Below are 14347 nucleotides of genomic sequence, written 5' to 3'. Positions count from 1 at the left end.
GGAAATCCAGGGAACTGCGACGAGCTCGGCGGTGGCAATGTTAGCGGATTCACTGGTACAGGTGGAACTGGATTCTGAGCCACTGGCGGAAAACGTGGATTCGAATCAAGATAATTGCTCCTTGGGCCCGGTGCTATAGCTGGGGGAGGATTTCTTACTGGAATCTCTGCTTGTTTTGGCGCAGTGCTTGGTTGAATCTGTTGACCTGATTGAATTATTGCTTGCATTCTTTGCCGCTCCTCTCGCTGTTGGATGGCGGGATGTGGGTTCGCACTTGGAGCCACTGTCTCGGGTTTCTGCTGGACTGGGGTAGAAGTATGCACGAATCCGCATTGTTGTTCCACCCAACCGGCGATACTTCGATGACTTTTTCCTCCTACGCTACGATCACATCCTTCATTGAGCTCTTCCAAAGCTATTTCTGCTTCTAGCTGCTGCTTTCTAGCAAGAAACTCGCGATCCCGTTCCGCTTTTTGATCCTCCAAATCCTTTTGCTCTTTCAGGTGCCTTAAACGAAGATGAGCAATAGCATTGACTGAGACGACTGATCCGGCATTCGAATTAGACGAGGATTGAAGTCTTCCGAAATTTGGATCGTCCTGTCTCCCTCTTATTGGACCGGTGGTATTATCATGACGTTCAGCGGCGCGAGCTGAAGCAAACGTTGTGTGTGCTTCGGGCGAGTTTATGTTGCCGGTTTGAGTCGAATTAACTGCGTTGTGACTAGCTACGCATCTGCAGCAGAGCCAGCTTCGATCGGCTATGGTAGCCGTAACACCGGCGCATCCATAATGTTGCCATTGCGAACACTCGTCACAAGCGACCATGCTCTGCGCTGAATCCGGGCGGCGACATGTCACGCAGTTGAACAGCTCTCCGGTAGGGCCTTCCATCATCGGTTCCAGGTTTAGGTTGCTCGTTGCAGCTTTATTTTCGAGATTTGTGGGAAATAAAAACTGTTCCGTAGTACGTTGTATGCGAACGAACTCGACTGTAAATACATTTATTATTAAATGATGATAATGTAAACAATCTCTTATGAACTTACAAATAAGTTTCGCCGTTTACCCTAAGCTCTAGCTCTGGCAACCCTAAACCGTCGGATATCACCGGCTATTTGAAGCTAATGGACGAAAATCATATTTATCTTCGGGTAAATAAAAAGTACACTTGCGTACTTACGCTTTTTCTTTCCTACCGCTCTAATTGAGCTCAACCCGGTACACCTAACCGGAACAACCGAACGGTCACTCAAACTATCAAAGGAAATACAATATTTTAGTGGCAAATTGCGCAGTAAGGAATTTCTATCACCTAACCTCTTCCGACTCACAAACCCGCGAGCACTCAAATCACGCGCAACTAGCCAAATAGATTCCACCTACTATAACAAAATACATTAAAGAATGATCGGAACAACTAGTAATCAATACATACGGTTTTCTCTAAAAACTATTCACTAAAAACTAACTAACTGCCAGGTCAGGAAAAAACGTGTCGCAGTTTCGATCAATTTTCTAACAATGACAATTCCTTTTCGGCGCCAACGCGTTGACGTTTGTCCGATCCCGTACCAAGGTTGCCAGTTCTACTAACAGAGCCCTTTAAATGTTTTACGTTGAATCGATAAGTCCTGCAAGGGCAATTACTGTTTAATATAAATATAATGTGGTTAACCCTAACCTCAAATTGCGCTTACTTCGGTTGTACTTAAATGCAACTTATATAGTTTCTATAACTCGTAACTGAACCGATAGGTTACAAAGAAAAGCTTGAGCTACTCTAATCTGAGAAATAAAAAATAATAACAAATTTAACAGGATTTTATAAATTTCACTGTGATCTCCTGCACCTACGTCTTCCAGAGCTGACCGAGGGAAATGCAAACGAAAAAGTGATGATATAAAACGTGGTTTCGAATTGTCAATCGTCGAGTCGTTCGATGACACCAGTGTGGCCATCGTCGCTGTTTGATTCCGCAACACTATCCTTGAAAAACAGGTTGTCGGGGATCTGTTTGAAGTAGGCCTTCACATAGTAGTCCATAATGCAGCATTCAACTTTCGTCCGCATCTTGAGGTCCAACACAGTTTTGGAAGACTTGTTCTACTTCTCGTCACGATTAGGGGTCTTTTTACCTTGAACGTTCGAAGCCCAGCCTTAGTTTTGGCCTTCTGGACAAAACTTCGGCTTTGGTGCAGCTTCTTAGCCACATCTCGAACGGAGGCGTTTGGGTTTCGGTTGAAGGCCCCAACTCCGTGGATGTGATTTTGAGTGTTGTACGGAATACTTTTTCCTTCTCTGGGCTTCCGATTCGTGGTCAATCGTTCCTCGAACCGCTTAATCACTCGCGACACCGAGGAATTCGCGATTTCCAACGTTTTAGCGATGGAACGATGCGAGAGATCATTATTATCGTGATGAATGCGTAAGATTTTATCACGCACGAGCTGTTCTTTCGACTCCATTTCTGCGAGTTTTGATCACAGGACTTTAAAACTTGCAGGATGTAAACAATGCTCTATAAACTAAATCCACCAAAATTTTCATTAAATTCTGCCCAACGGTTAAAAAGTTAGAGCAATATCATAGTGTGGCAATTTCATCGTGGCACCCTTTAGTGGCAGAAACTGGAATGCTTTATTTCTGATAATTCGCTACCTTATATACTAAACCATTTCCAGGGTTACAATTATCAGTTGTTTATAATTCATGTGTATGTTGTAAATTCTCCCATCGATTGCTTGGATGAGATAAATCTCAACAAACCGTGTTTGAAAACTACTGAATAAATGGAGTGTTAATATTGGTTTCAGAAGGTTTAAAAGATTATTTAATTTAACTTTAATTGGAGGTTGTCTTTCTTAAACAGTAGAATTTTTGAAGGATGCTCATTTCTCAATAAATCAAACACAGTGGGATTTCAACTTGTATGTGTTTATTGAACTGTGTATGTTTTATTCATGCGACGTAAGGTTGCAAAACTCTCCGGCTATTGATTTCACACAATAAAACTATCAAATATGGCTTAACAAGAATAAAAACAAAGACTGAACCGTACACTAGTTTGTACAAAGTAAACTCTAAACTGTATAACAAATTTTCTAGCCTGACAAGGTATTGATGAAGTTTGGTTCCCTCTACGACCGACTGGCACCAGATTGAGAGTGAAATAGATTAAAAGTGACTCACTAGACAAATGCTTTTACACAAATCGAACAGCTTACTTTTAGTTTGGTAATCGCAATAACTCATATTAACTTTTTTGTTCATACCTTATCGATTAATGTCACGTGCGTGTTTGTAAAAAAATATAGATATATGTATAGATATACTACTGCTCTATAAATACAAAAACTCTGTTGCTCTCATCTGAACAACTATTACATTAAAGCTTTTGAACAACATTCACTAGATTTGTTCGCTGGACTCCTACGGGGCACGGCTTATCACATAGAGAAAAATTGAAATTTACTTAACAACGTAAGTGTATGATGCGAAATCCTACCAGTAGTCGCTATATTTACGATTATCGTATGTAAAGGTATAGTTACGATCGTAGCTCAGGATCAGTAGTTTAGGAAAGCACCTTCAGGTCAAAGATCTCCCGCAGCAGCGGTTCCACCTGGGCTGGGTTCACGTCCAGATAGACGCTGATGATTTCGTCGTTCAAACGGTGCAGTTCGGAGATTTTCTGCATCAGTTTGAGAAACACCGAGCGGGCCTCGCAACCCACGTAGATGCTTTCCAGGTACCGCCGTAGCAGGTAGTAGTACGAGTTCTACATGGTCACAATCGATTTTGTTTTTAAAAGCTGCAAAAGTACATAAGGAAACGTTGCTTACCTGTTCCAGTTTTATCACATCGGAGTGGACTGTCTTGGGTCGGTCCGGGGAGAACAGCGTTATGGCACACATGATCAGGATTATGTTTTCGTCCGATCGCCACTTCTGGTCGAAGGTGCGAATGAACCGTTCGTGCTCCTGGTACACGTTACCTTTGGCCAGCTTCAGCACATCGGCCCGGATGTTGGACATCTCCTCTTGGCTGTGGGGAATCTGTGGATAGCAATTTAAATAAGTGAGTATTGGTTTGCTTGTTTTAATCAGAATTTCAAGGCGTACCTTCCAAGTGGCCCGATCGCAATCATACTGCATGGCCGACCGTAGGATCATCATCTCCGTGCAGCCAGCCTTGAGCAGTGCCAGCTGATCCTCCTGGCACATGTTCTTGAAGGCGCTTATCTTCTTGGACATTTTGATCAGCCGCCGGATGGCGATGGCCGTCAGATTTATTACCGTCAGCAGTTTCGGATCGGGCTGGTTTTGGTTGGACTGGAAAACAACAAAATTCTATAACAGATAAACTTCCAAGAGTGCATAAACGTGATTAGGATTTTTTGGGTGCCATTGTCGAGAGTTTAAAAATGCCGTCGACCATCTCAGGCTGTTATCGCTTATTCGGGAGGTTACTAACGATAATCGTACCCTATTGCAATGGGAATGTGAACAGGTGGTACTTTTTTTTTACTCGCCATCTCTGCTTCGTCATACAGAAGAATCAAGTACTGTGGATTGACGGCGTGCGATAAGATAATCGTTGAGCGGTGAGAAATAAACTTAGCTTAACTCCTTGAAAGCACCAACAAATTTGGGCTCTTTACCGATTGAACTGTAAACAAATTGACGCCTTTCGTGAATTTCTTCATTCTTCTAACAAAAACAACAATCCAGCTAGTAGAAAAGTGAAGTTAGTAGCTATATTTTGCCCATACGGATATATTTTTTTCAAGATCATGACCACATAAAATGTAAAAATGTGGTGTATTTCTGTACTTTTCAGTTTTTTTACTGTAGAAAAATTTAAAAAAATACATTGGAAAGTTGAAGTAATTCGACATTTTTTTTACGAAACTAAAATTTTTTGACAATTTTAACTCCCAAAATTCACTTCCTTCTCCTCCCCAGTGATTTTTACGCTCATTTTCCGCTTCGCAGCGAAATAAATTCGAGGCGGGCCGCTTCGGATTTATTTCGCTGCGAAGCGGAAAATGAACGGTAATGAATATTTTTCTTGCTGGGTCCAGGCGGCGCTTTTTCTCTTGGAAAATTCGGTGATTTTCCATGTCCAGTTTTTTGTCGTGATCGTTCCACATGTCGCATGACGTTCTCCGCAACGCTGTTGATGGTTGGGCCTTATTACATAAATCAAGTCGCGACTCGACTCGGCTCCAGTCACTGTCCAATTGAGCGAAATGTCGTATTACGGTAGTCGAGTGAAACAGCTGAATCACGAACTTTCAAGCAGTCGACTCAGTCGAGCTACTCGATTGAATTTCGACTCGACTCGACTACTGTAATACCAAAAAGGCTCACTCGAGTAAAATGACTCGTGTCGTGACTCGTCTTATGTAATAGGGCCCGTTGTCTTGATGGTGTCCCAACTTTCCTTGAGAAGGGGCTTCGTCAAGCTCGCTGCTTCGAGCGATTGCGCGTAGTCTGTTATGACCTCAGGTTGCTTCAGTCGTGCGATATTTACCCGAGGCGGGCTTCGGTTTCGTATGTTATTCACTACAGAGTTCTGGGCGCATCTTCACCATCACCAGATAATGGTCTGACTCGATGTTGGCGCCTCGACAGAATCTGACGTCGATGATTTCCGAGAAGTGTCGGCTGTCTATCAAAACGTGGTCGATCTGTGATTGCATTTGGTACGGTGATCTCCAGGTGTACTTGTGTGGGAGGCGTTGCTGAAGAAAGATACTACGTACGGCCATTCGTTTGGAGGCGGTGAAATCTATTAGTCTGAGGCCGTTTTAGTTGGTCAGCTGGTGTGCACTGAACCTTCCAATTGTCGGTTTGAATTTCTCCTCCTGGCCGACCTTAGCGTTAAAATCTCCGATGACGATCTTCATATCATGTTTTGGGTAGCGGTCGTTTTTTCACGCTCCAGCAGCGCGTAGAATTTGTCTTTGTGCTCGTGCTTGTTGAAAGCTGATGTTGAAGAACCGGCCTTTGATTCTCAACCAGCACATTCGTGGGTCGATCGGCCCGGACAAAAGGTGATATGGCCACTACCGTTCACCAGCGCGATGTATCATTTTTTTGGTTATTTCAGCCATCGTAAGTGCAGGAGCTAGGTTGCTTCTGCTTTTTTGGGATTTTAAGCCGATTGGTTTATTCAGCTTAGCTTAGCTTGATTGTCTACTCACATTCAACTTAATCATTGAGGCCGAAATGCTTTGACAATAGTTTTGTTAAGTCGATTGGTTTATTCACCCCAAAAGTTGCTTCTGCTCATAAACGAACACGCTATGCCATAACAAAGCGTCTGTTCTTCGTCGTCATCAATTGTATCGTTGATAAAAAAAAAACTTACCTTTATCCGACAGTCATCGGAGATGAGCGTGGCCAGATCTTCGTCGACCGGTGCATAGAGCGCCTTGTTGGCCACGATCAGCTCGTTCAGTTTGGCCCGTTCGGCGTCGTTCAGCTCGATACTGTTGTTCACGAATCCAACCGCCGACGAGGCTGGAAGCTGTTGCGAGTGCTGAGGCTGTTGCTGCTGCTGCGAGTGGTGATGGTGATGATGATGCAGCTGATGCTGCAAGCCACCCGTCGAAGATGTTGAAGAGCTTCCACCTTCGTATTCCAGGCGGATAGCTTGTTCCAGGATTGCCTCCAAGGTGTTGGGGAGGATGGGTTTGCTTTCAATGTCTTGAAACGGGCTCGATAGGAAAAAGTCCAGGTTCGTGGACAGGGTTGATGGTTCTTCCGGAGTTGGCGGGATTTGTAGGAACTGGTGGGTTTCGAAGGGTAGCGGATGAGATTGTTGGGGTCCGGGAATTTCACAATGTGAGGTAGACGATGGGGAAGCAGACGAACTTTCCGGGATCGGAGTTGAAGTGGGAGGCACTGGCTGGGTGTCTACCATCAAGGATTTAAGGTGATCTTCTTCGTCGTCCCGCTGAGAAGTGTCGGCTGCTTCCTTGATGGTTTGAATGACATCTGAGTGATTCATCATCCGGTTGATCATTTGGAGAGCTTCTGCCGGTGCATTCATGAATTTGTTCATAATTTGGACAGCATCCTCTGGTTGGTTCATCAGCTGTTGCATGAATTGAAGTACGTCTGCGGGAGAGCTCATGATTTTACCAATGATCTGTAGGGCATCCGTTGGAGAGCTCATGAACTGTGCAAATACCGTAAGGGCATCCAATGGGGAATTCATAATCTTGCTGATAATTTGCAATGCATCGCCAGGTGCAGTGATAAAGTGCGATATCAGCTTGAGGGCATCGCATTGGGAATTGATTATCTTTGACATGATGTAGACGGCGTCTTTGGGTGTTGGCATGAGCGAGGCAATCGTTTGGCTGGCCAGCGTTGGGTGATTTACGATCCGATTCACAATTTCGGACGGACTGGATTCCAACGAAAGTGCAGCCAATTGTTGAGACTCTGTACCGGAATCTCCACTGGCGTTCGCTTGAGGAACTAATACAGATATAGCTGATAAGAGATCCCTTTCCACTGTTGGTTGGTTTTCGTGATTATTTTGAATCATGTTGTGGCAGGATGCAGCAGACGAAGAAGAAGGAGAGTTGCTCATATCGTTTGGTGAAGACATTCCGTTATACATAGAACTACTTCCACCGGAAACAGATAAACTCTGCGAACCTCCCACAGATCCGGGGTGCTGTGCAAAATCCAAAGTAATTACATCCGATGGTGAATTGCTCCAACAATCCGAATCACTTCCCTCTCGCTTAATTTTCATTGGTACGTTGCCTTCAATTGACTTGCCAACTTCCACAGTACTAATCCGTTTCTTGGCCCGGTTTTGCTCGATTTTTTTCCGCTTCAATGCTTTATCTTCCTCCGACATGATGTACTCCTTCTTCATGCCTATCTGGAAACACTTGTCTAATCGACACTTCTGGCAAAATCTTCTCGTCACAACCGTAATCTCACAGCTTTCACTGAACGGGCAGGTAAATCCCTTAGTGGACAATGCATTACGTCGAAAGAAAGCCTTGCAACTCTCGCAGGTCATCGCATTGAAGTTATACCCCAAAGCCTTATCCCCACAAACGCTGCAGATCTTCGGTTGTCCGCTGCCCGCCGATCCTGGAGCCATTTTGCCTTGGACTGACGAATTATCATCGATGGACTTATCCGAATTTTCGGCACCCATTTCTGCCATTCACCTGGTTCGCTCTTTACTCTTATCAGCTTATCAATGCGCTACCGATTAGGCTTTCCACCACACGATTTGTTGTTTCAACTTTTGTTACTGTTGCTGTTGTTGATTTTTTATTCCCGTTGTCGCGCTTATCAAACCGACCGATCGAATCGGTCGTCATTCGTCGGGTGTTTTCAAAATATCTTATTCCACACTCTGTATAAAGAAAGGATCCTATCCGGAGTCTTTCTGGTCATCGACACCAGTGCCAGGAATGGTGTCCATCACAGCTTGCGCCAAACTATGCTCCCACTATATCGTCAAAATATGCTGTAATCAAATTTAATTAATCATAATTGAATCAGTTTCGCTTCCTAGAATGTTCTTCGGTGGAAGGTACTTACCCGAATCTGCTTCCGGAAGCGTGTACTCCGCTATTATGAGATTTCCGGTAAGGCTGCGGATAAGGCTGATTAAAAGACGAACCAAAACGACGAAACCAAACTGTTGGAGATGTTAATTTTTGAATAATAAACACGGCTGAATCTATTATTTTGCTCGTATGCTGCTGATGGTTTTTCGTGCGGGACTGCGAAACGGAGCCGATTATCTGGCGACTGGCATTGATGCCAAGTTTGGTATAGCTTGTAGATGCTTTTGGTATAGCTTGTACTAAAAAAAATTACTCGATAACATGGTTGAGTTAACTTTCGTTTTTATATTTTTCAAAGTTTTAGTTTTAATTTTTATTTAGCTTTTTGCTTATTTGCGTATTTTCGAATAATACACAACTGAAAATAATAATTATTAATTATTAAAAATTTGGAGATCCTGTATTCTAATTTCCACCAAAATATCTGGCAGCTCTGGCAATTGATGACGATTTTTTCTTGACAGTTCTAAAAATTCGGATTTATTTTTGTTGTTGCGCAATGACACGCTGATAGAATAAAACTGAAATATTGATCAAACCGCACCCAGTAGCGTTTTCAACCATTTTTGAATATAGATTGTTGTTTTGGTTTGAATGCCCTAATGAATAGTGGGAATCGATTTTTTTCTCTTTTTCTGGGATATTTATCCCAAGAGGATGGGCTAGTTACTTTGAAGGGGTCTCAAAGCTGTTCTTTCAAATAGATTCAAAAACAAATAGGTCAGTAAACTGTTAAAATATCTGGTATATTTTCTTAGACTTTTTTCAACAGCAAATTATTTTCCCTTATTTTTTCCGGCGAACTTCTTCCCCTTTCCTTTGCCTTTGTCCATTTTTCCCTTGCCACCAGTATATTTTCCTTTTCCCTTGTAATCTTCGCCGAACTTTTTACCGGAAAACTTCCCTCCCTTTTTGCCTTTTGTGTTCTTGAAGCCGCCCTTTCCCCTTCCCTTACGTCGGTCGTCCTTTTCGTCATCCTCGAAGTCCTTGCGTTTCTTGTCCAACCGAGGTTTTTTCGGCTTCAGAGAATAGTTCGATCCCTTCGGAATGAACGGTCGCTTCCGGTTTCCGCTTTGACCCTGGAAAAGCTCCTGTTCTGGTGCTTCACCTACTGCGTCCTTGTAATATTTGGTGTCATCTTCGTCAGATTCTTCACCGATGGCTTCCTGGGCATCTCGCAGCAGCTTCTGATCATGTTCATTAAGCTTGCCTCCGGATGTCTTAGCTTTGTGCTCGATTTTGGCGATTTCTTTCTTCTTTTTATCGTCTTCCTGTTTCCGTTGACGTTGTTCCTTTAGTCGCTTTTTGGCGGCCCGTTTTTTGCGCATTTCCTCTACTTCGACAGCATCCTTCTGGAGATAATCGTGATACAGAACCTCGCCTGTCAGCAAATCTTCCTCGATTTTCATCAGACGCATCGTAATACGAGGCCCTATTTCATGCAGTCGCAGAGACGACTTGTTATCGGCTAGATTGCCGCGGTTAAGATTTTGCGGAAGCACAACATGTGTTTCCTCATCATCGAATTCAGAATCCGACAAAAGATGACCCTTCTCGACGAAATCAGCTATATCGTCAAACTTAGCCATGTTCGGGATATTACGTGTGACTACCTTTTTAACGCCCTTGTTTAGATTGACCGGAACCACGGTCACCGAATAGTGGCGCATATCGATAAGCTTGGAAACCGGATTGTACGATAGAAGAACGCATCTTTTCAGTGAAGAAAGTTTGACCTGTTTAAAGGTATAAATTTACCAATCGTTACCAAACAAATATTAAATTTAAAAAAAAGTTACATACAGTGGACAAATTGATGGCCGGAAACATGTTTTGAAAGGTGGACGCCATCAGCTTGAGGTGCCTTCCCTCGCCGCTGAAACTGTTCAAAATAACCAACGGAGCCGTCTGAAAGCTTTCATCATCTACGTACTGCTTGCGGGATAGACTAATAACATCTTTAGCCAAACTGTACTGGGTAACCTAAAATGATAGAGACCTTTATTGTACCTTTCCAATGCTCCAAAACCACCAATTTTTTACCTGAAAAGTTAACGTCGGTCCCTTAGGCATGCGGATCACTTTTAACGACAGCGACTGGCTGGACAGCGAGAACAGGCACATGTGCGATACGTGGAAAAACCCGGACAAATGCACAAAGTCCTTAATCTTGTTGACCCGCCGTTCGCGCAAGGAGCTAGCGGTAAATGGGTCCATCATTCGACGGAAATCTCGAGATAGCGCCACCACCGAGGAACATTTCTCACCCCGATGAATCACGAAGGTGTGTGGGGCGTTTTTCAGCGCTGTCGGTTCCTCATGGATCGGAGCATCCAACTTTACCTTGTTCCCTTTCTTGTTGCGACGACCTTTTTTCTTCATTTTTATAACGTTTCAACGAAATAACCTGGGGAAAACTGTGGAAATGCACAACACGCGTGTTCCGATCGTGCCGCTGCTAAAACAAAACAAAAACACGCTTTTTCAAATTTGTTGTGACAGTTCTGACCCCAGTGCTAAAGCTATGGCTAGGAATGTACTAAAATTTATTCACGCTAAGCTGGATTTAACTATTGAGGAGAAAAAATTAACGCACTAGCAAATATTGAAACCAAAAATATTTAAAACAAAACATTTTTATTTCATCACTGATCTGGAAACGATAACAATTTAAAGAGTATAAAATACGAAATAAATAGAAATCAACAAGAAAACAATGGTGTTTTAAATTATCATTAAAATTTTTCACCAAAATATATTCCAGAAATTGCCTAATTTGCCAACAACAAAGCCGTCATCAATGTCATCATCGACACGTAATGTCAAAAAACGTCATCATTGATCCGAAAGCCAATTGCCGAGCGTAATCATCAACAGTTTCTCACGAACTCAAGAAGGTAGATTTTAAAGACGAGAAACCTGAGCATGAGTTTCCTCGTTATTAAATAACAAACTTAAATTTTAAGTTTAAATTTTAAGTTTTGATCAAACTTGTTTCAAAATTGTTCACTTAATTATATGAAACAAACGAAATTTATTTCTGTTAAATAGATGCTTCAAAAAGATCTTTCAAACTTAACAGATTTCTAAGTTTTTGATTTGATGTTCAGTTCATTTTGAATACAAAAGTATTAAATTACAAAATTCAATAGATCAAAATGTCAATGCTGCAAATATTTCAATGATTTTAATTAACCTTTTTTGTTTCATATTATTTCACAGATTCAAGAAAGAGTTCCTTTCTGCCAGCCTTTCTATTCTACAATCTTCACCATCCACCCAGCAGCAAAGTCGACGGGACAAATCGAGTGCTGGCCGACATTTTGTTTCTCATCGTACGGAGCAACGTCGTTGTCTTTCTCTGCGAACGTTTTCGGGCGATTTCCAGCGCCTCGCGGAAATTTGAATCGGATTTTTCGGACACTTCGAGTGCCACCGGAAGTAAGTCAAGGTGTGAATTGGCGGTACTGTAATTCCCGGGAGCATAAAAGTTATCGGAAGGAATAATCGCAGTTAGAATTTCTGGGTGGATTTTTTTTCCTCTGCTCTACGGCTGCGGATATTTTTTTTTTTGCTGGTGCTACGTTGGAAGTTGGAGTGAGAGGGCAAACCGAGGTTCCCTTTAGGGCGAAACGAGACACAACTAAGGGGTCGTGTAAAATGGAATAATCGGCCCGTGGTCCAGCGGAAGTAAAAGAAAGGCAATTTTCAATCCGATCCTTCCCTGGCGGAAGCGAAAGTTTCAGAAGGTAACATTTTGGATTCCGTGTTTTCCTAGACTCATTGCGTGGGTTCCCATTTTCCCAGAAGGGTTGGATAAAAGAAAGAAAATCTGACAGGTTTTCACTTGCGAAAGATTTACGGAGAAAAATATCGTCTCATCGTCATCGTCATCGGTTTTTTAATTTGATGATCCTCCGCACAAATACATTCCCAGCTGATCATTGGTCGCTTTTGTTGTTCATCGTTCAGGACAGGACACCTTTGTTGATTAAAATTGGATGATTGTGTATGTGCAATTGCTCCTTTTTAAGGTAAAGGTAGTTGTGTGTATTTTCCGTTGATTGTAACAAGGATAGGATTTTATGATACTGGTTCAACATTTTCTGAGGTTTATTTTTTATTTTCATAGTATTCCGTCTCACGACGTAACTTTACGAACATAATTCCTAAAATTCACTCGGTCCATGGCAACCGTTCTCCAATTTCTCGGACATCCCACATTCGCCAGATCACGCTCTATGCTCCACATTTTCTGAGATATAATACCAAATCGGTATCGAATTTTGAATACGGCGAATGCGCCAAGACCTTTGTTTTGAGAAAAACGCATTCCAAGTTTCAGAAAATAAAATCAATTTCCTATTTAGCTGCGTACAATCATTTTCCTAAATAAGTCGCTAAAATGCTTCCAAATTGATTTAATTTCATCACCCGATCGATCAATATAGCTTTTCCGTACTAATTACTTAAAAAAATAAAGAAATATAACTGTGGGCCCTTTTACCACAGACTGGTGCTTCCATTTTGTTCATTCGCCAAATTGGAGCGCCCTTTAAAATTGCAGAATGCCTATTCGCCTTTTGGATCACTCATTAAAGAAGCAATATTCAAGCAAATTTCGGCTTGAAAGCGGGTCCAAATGATCACAATAACACATTAGCACATTCAACGATCCTATAAATGCTGATTTGTGCTTCTCCTCGTCCTGGGAAAACAAATTTCAAAAACTTCAATGCCCTTTTTCCATCTGGAAATAACTATTGGCCCTTTTGTTCGCGACGAAATTTGGGCGAATGAACTGTGGGATTACACACTAATAAAAAAAGCTATTCGCCTTATTTAAAAAATTAAATTTAACTTCACTAAAATAAGCAAAAATTAAAAGAAGATCATATTTTCGGATGTAAAATGAATAGTTTAACGCATTTATGTGATTATCTGGATTTGTTTACAGTTGGCGCTTTCGCCGTATTCAAAATTCGATACCGAAATCTTTAACTGAATCTTAAATTCGGATACGTCATTTCTAGCCCAGATTGTTCTATGGGATCAAATTGTAATTGTAATTTTATTGAGTGACGATAGCCTTCTTTAGAAGCTTTATTATCGTGATTTTCCATTAAACCGATCCTTGTAAAATTAACTGTTGTTTAAGTTCTTCGTAATAATGTTTCCCAAGAATATCCTAGCAAAAAACTATGATTTACGGTCTATTTTTTACCGAATGCTGTCCACAATATGATTAGTTAGGGTGCCTTAAACTCTAGGTGTTGTGTAGTACATTAAATTGATGACTATCAATGAGACCAAAACTCGAACCCAATTCGACTAACACGACACATAATAAGTAATTGTAATTGTAATTGTGCTTTATTGATTTAACGTCAGCCCATCGATATAAAATCATCAAGGAAATAAGTCACCAACAAAACTCTCGTTATGACGATGGCTTCTTATCTACACATGACTACGAGTACGATGAGTAACATCTGAAAACAACAAGAACATTCCAATGGGCCAGCTTGCTAGCAGTCTATCTCGCTGTCGTTAGCTCGTTTTTTGCTTCTCCGTGTTTTTTTTTTTTGCTGTAGCTAGTTGGTGTTGTTCATTCTCTTTCTCCCTGCCCATTTACGTCGGTTAACAGCCCGGGGTCACAATTTTGGGTGCTGCGAATTTATGAAGTGTGTTGTGCTTCTATTCCTTAGAAGTTTTCGTGTCGTCGGGGAC

General features: G+C 41.9%; 3 protein-coding genes across 5 annotated transcripts in view; 1 reads left to right on the top strand and 2 right to left on the bottom strand.

Moving 5' to 3' along the window:
- Positions 1 to 2921: 2921 nt before the first annotated feature.
- On the bottom strand, positions 2922 to 8784 carry LOC129739767 (nuclear hormone receptor HR96-like). Its single transcript, XM_055731287.1, has 5 exons — positions 8589 to 8784; positions 6379 to 8514; positions 4125 to 4334; positions 3846 to 4058; positions 2922 to 3781 (listed from the first exon to the last, which is right to left on the bottom strand). Exons 2-5 carry the CDS (start codon positions 8203 to 8205, stop codon positions 3578 to 3580), a joined length of 2454 nt encoding a protein of 817 aa, XP_055587262.1. The 5' UTR covers positions 8206 to 8514; positions 8589 to 8784; the 3' UTR covers positions 2922 to 3577.
- A 579-nt stretch (positions 8785 to 9363) lies between these two features.
- LOC129739766 (protein Peter pan-like) lies at positions 9364 to 11081 on the bottom strand. Its single transcript, XM_055731286.1, has 3 exons — positions 10661 to 11081; positions 10421 to 10600; positions 9364 to 10353 (listed from the first exon to the last, which is right to left on the bottom strand). Exons 1-3 carry the CDS (start codon positions 10997 to 10999, stop codon positions 9394 to 9396), a joined length of 1479 nt encoding a protein of 492 aa, XP_055587261.1. The 5' UTR covers positions 11000 to 11081; the 3' UTR covers positions 9364 to 9393.
- An 827-nt stretch (positions 11082 to 11908) lies between these two features.
- LOC129745439 (ras-related protein Rab-11B-like) overlaps positions 11909 to 14347 on the top strand; it is a 39125-nt gene continuing 36686 nt past the window's right edge. Inside the window, exon 1 of one of the 3 annotated variants that reach the window (XM_055738529.1) lies at positions 11909 to 12058. The gene's annotated coding sequence lies outside the window, so the exon portion shown is untranslated. Of the gene's footprint in view, positions 12367 to 14347 lie in introns of all 3 variants that reach the window. The other 2 variants (XM_055738538.1, XM_055738520.1) reach the window with 2 other exon arrangements.

The sequence above is a fragment of the Uranotaenia lowii genome, chromosome 1 (assembly GCF_029784155.1).
Source record: "Uranotaenia lowii strain MFRU-FL chromosome 1, ASM2978415v1, whole genome shotgun sequence".
NCBI classification, from domain to species: Eukaryota; Metazoa; Arthropoda; class Insecta; order Diptera; family Culicidae; genus Uranotaenia; species Uranotaenia lowii.
The sequence above is the reverse complement of the archived record's forward strand: the minus strand, read 5'-3'. Positions and strand labels throughout refer to the sequence as shown.

Excerpts from the sequence above, each read along its gene's own strand:
- LOC129739767 (XM_055731287.1), bottom strand. The coding sequence starts at position 8,205 with ATGGCAGAAATGGGTGCCGAAAATTCGGATAAGTCCATCGATGATAAT. Across the intron at positions 4,335-6,378 it reads CCGATGACTGTCGGATAAAG|TCCAACCAAAACCAGCCCGA; the intron begins GTAAGTTTTTTT and ends GTTGTTTTCCAG. Across the intron at positions 4,059-4,124 it reads GCGATCGGGCCACTTGGAAG|ATTCCCCACAGCCAAGAGGA; the intron begins GTACGCCTTGAA and ends TGCTATCCACAG.
- LOC129739766 (XM_055731286.1), bottom strand. The coding sequence starts at position 10,999 with ATGAAGAAAAAAGGTCGTCGCAACAAGAAAGGGAACAAGGTAAAGTTG. Across the intron at positions 10,601-10,660 it reads GACCGACGTTAACTTTTCAG|GTTACCCAGTACAGTTTGGC; the intron begins GTAAAAAATTGG and ends CTATCATTTTAG. Across the intron at positions 10,354-10,420 it reads CGGCCATCAATTTGTCCACT|GTCAAACTTTCTTCACTGAA; the intron begins GTATGTAACTTT and ends ACCTTTAAACAG.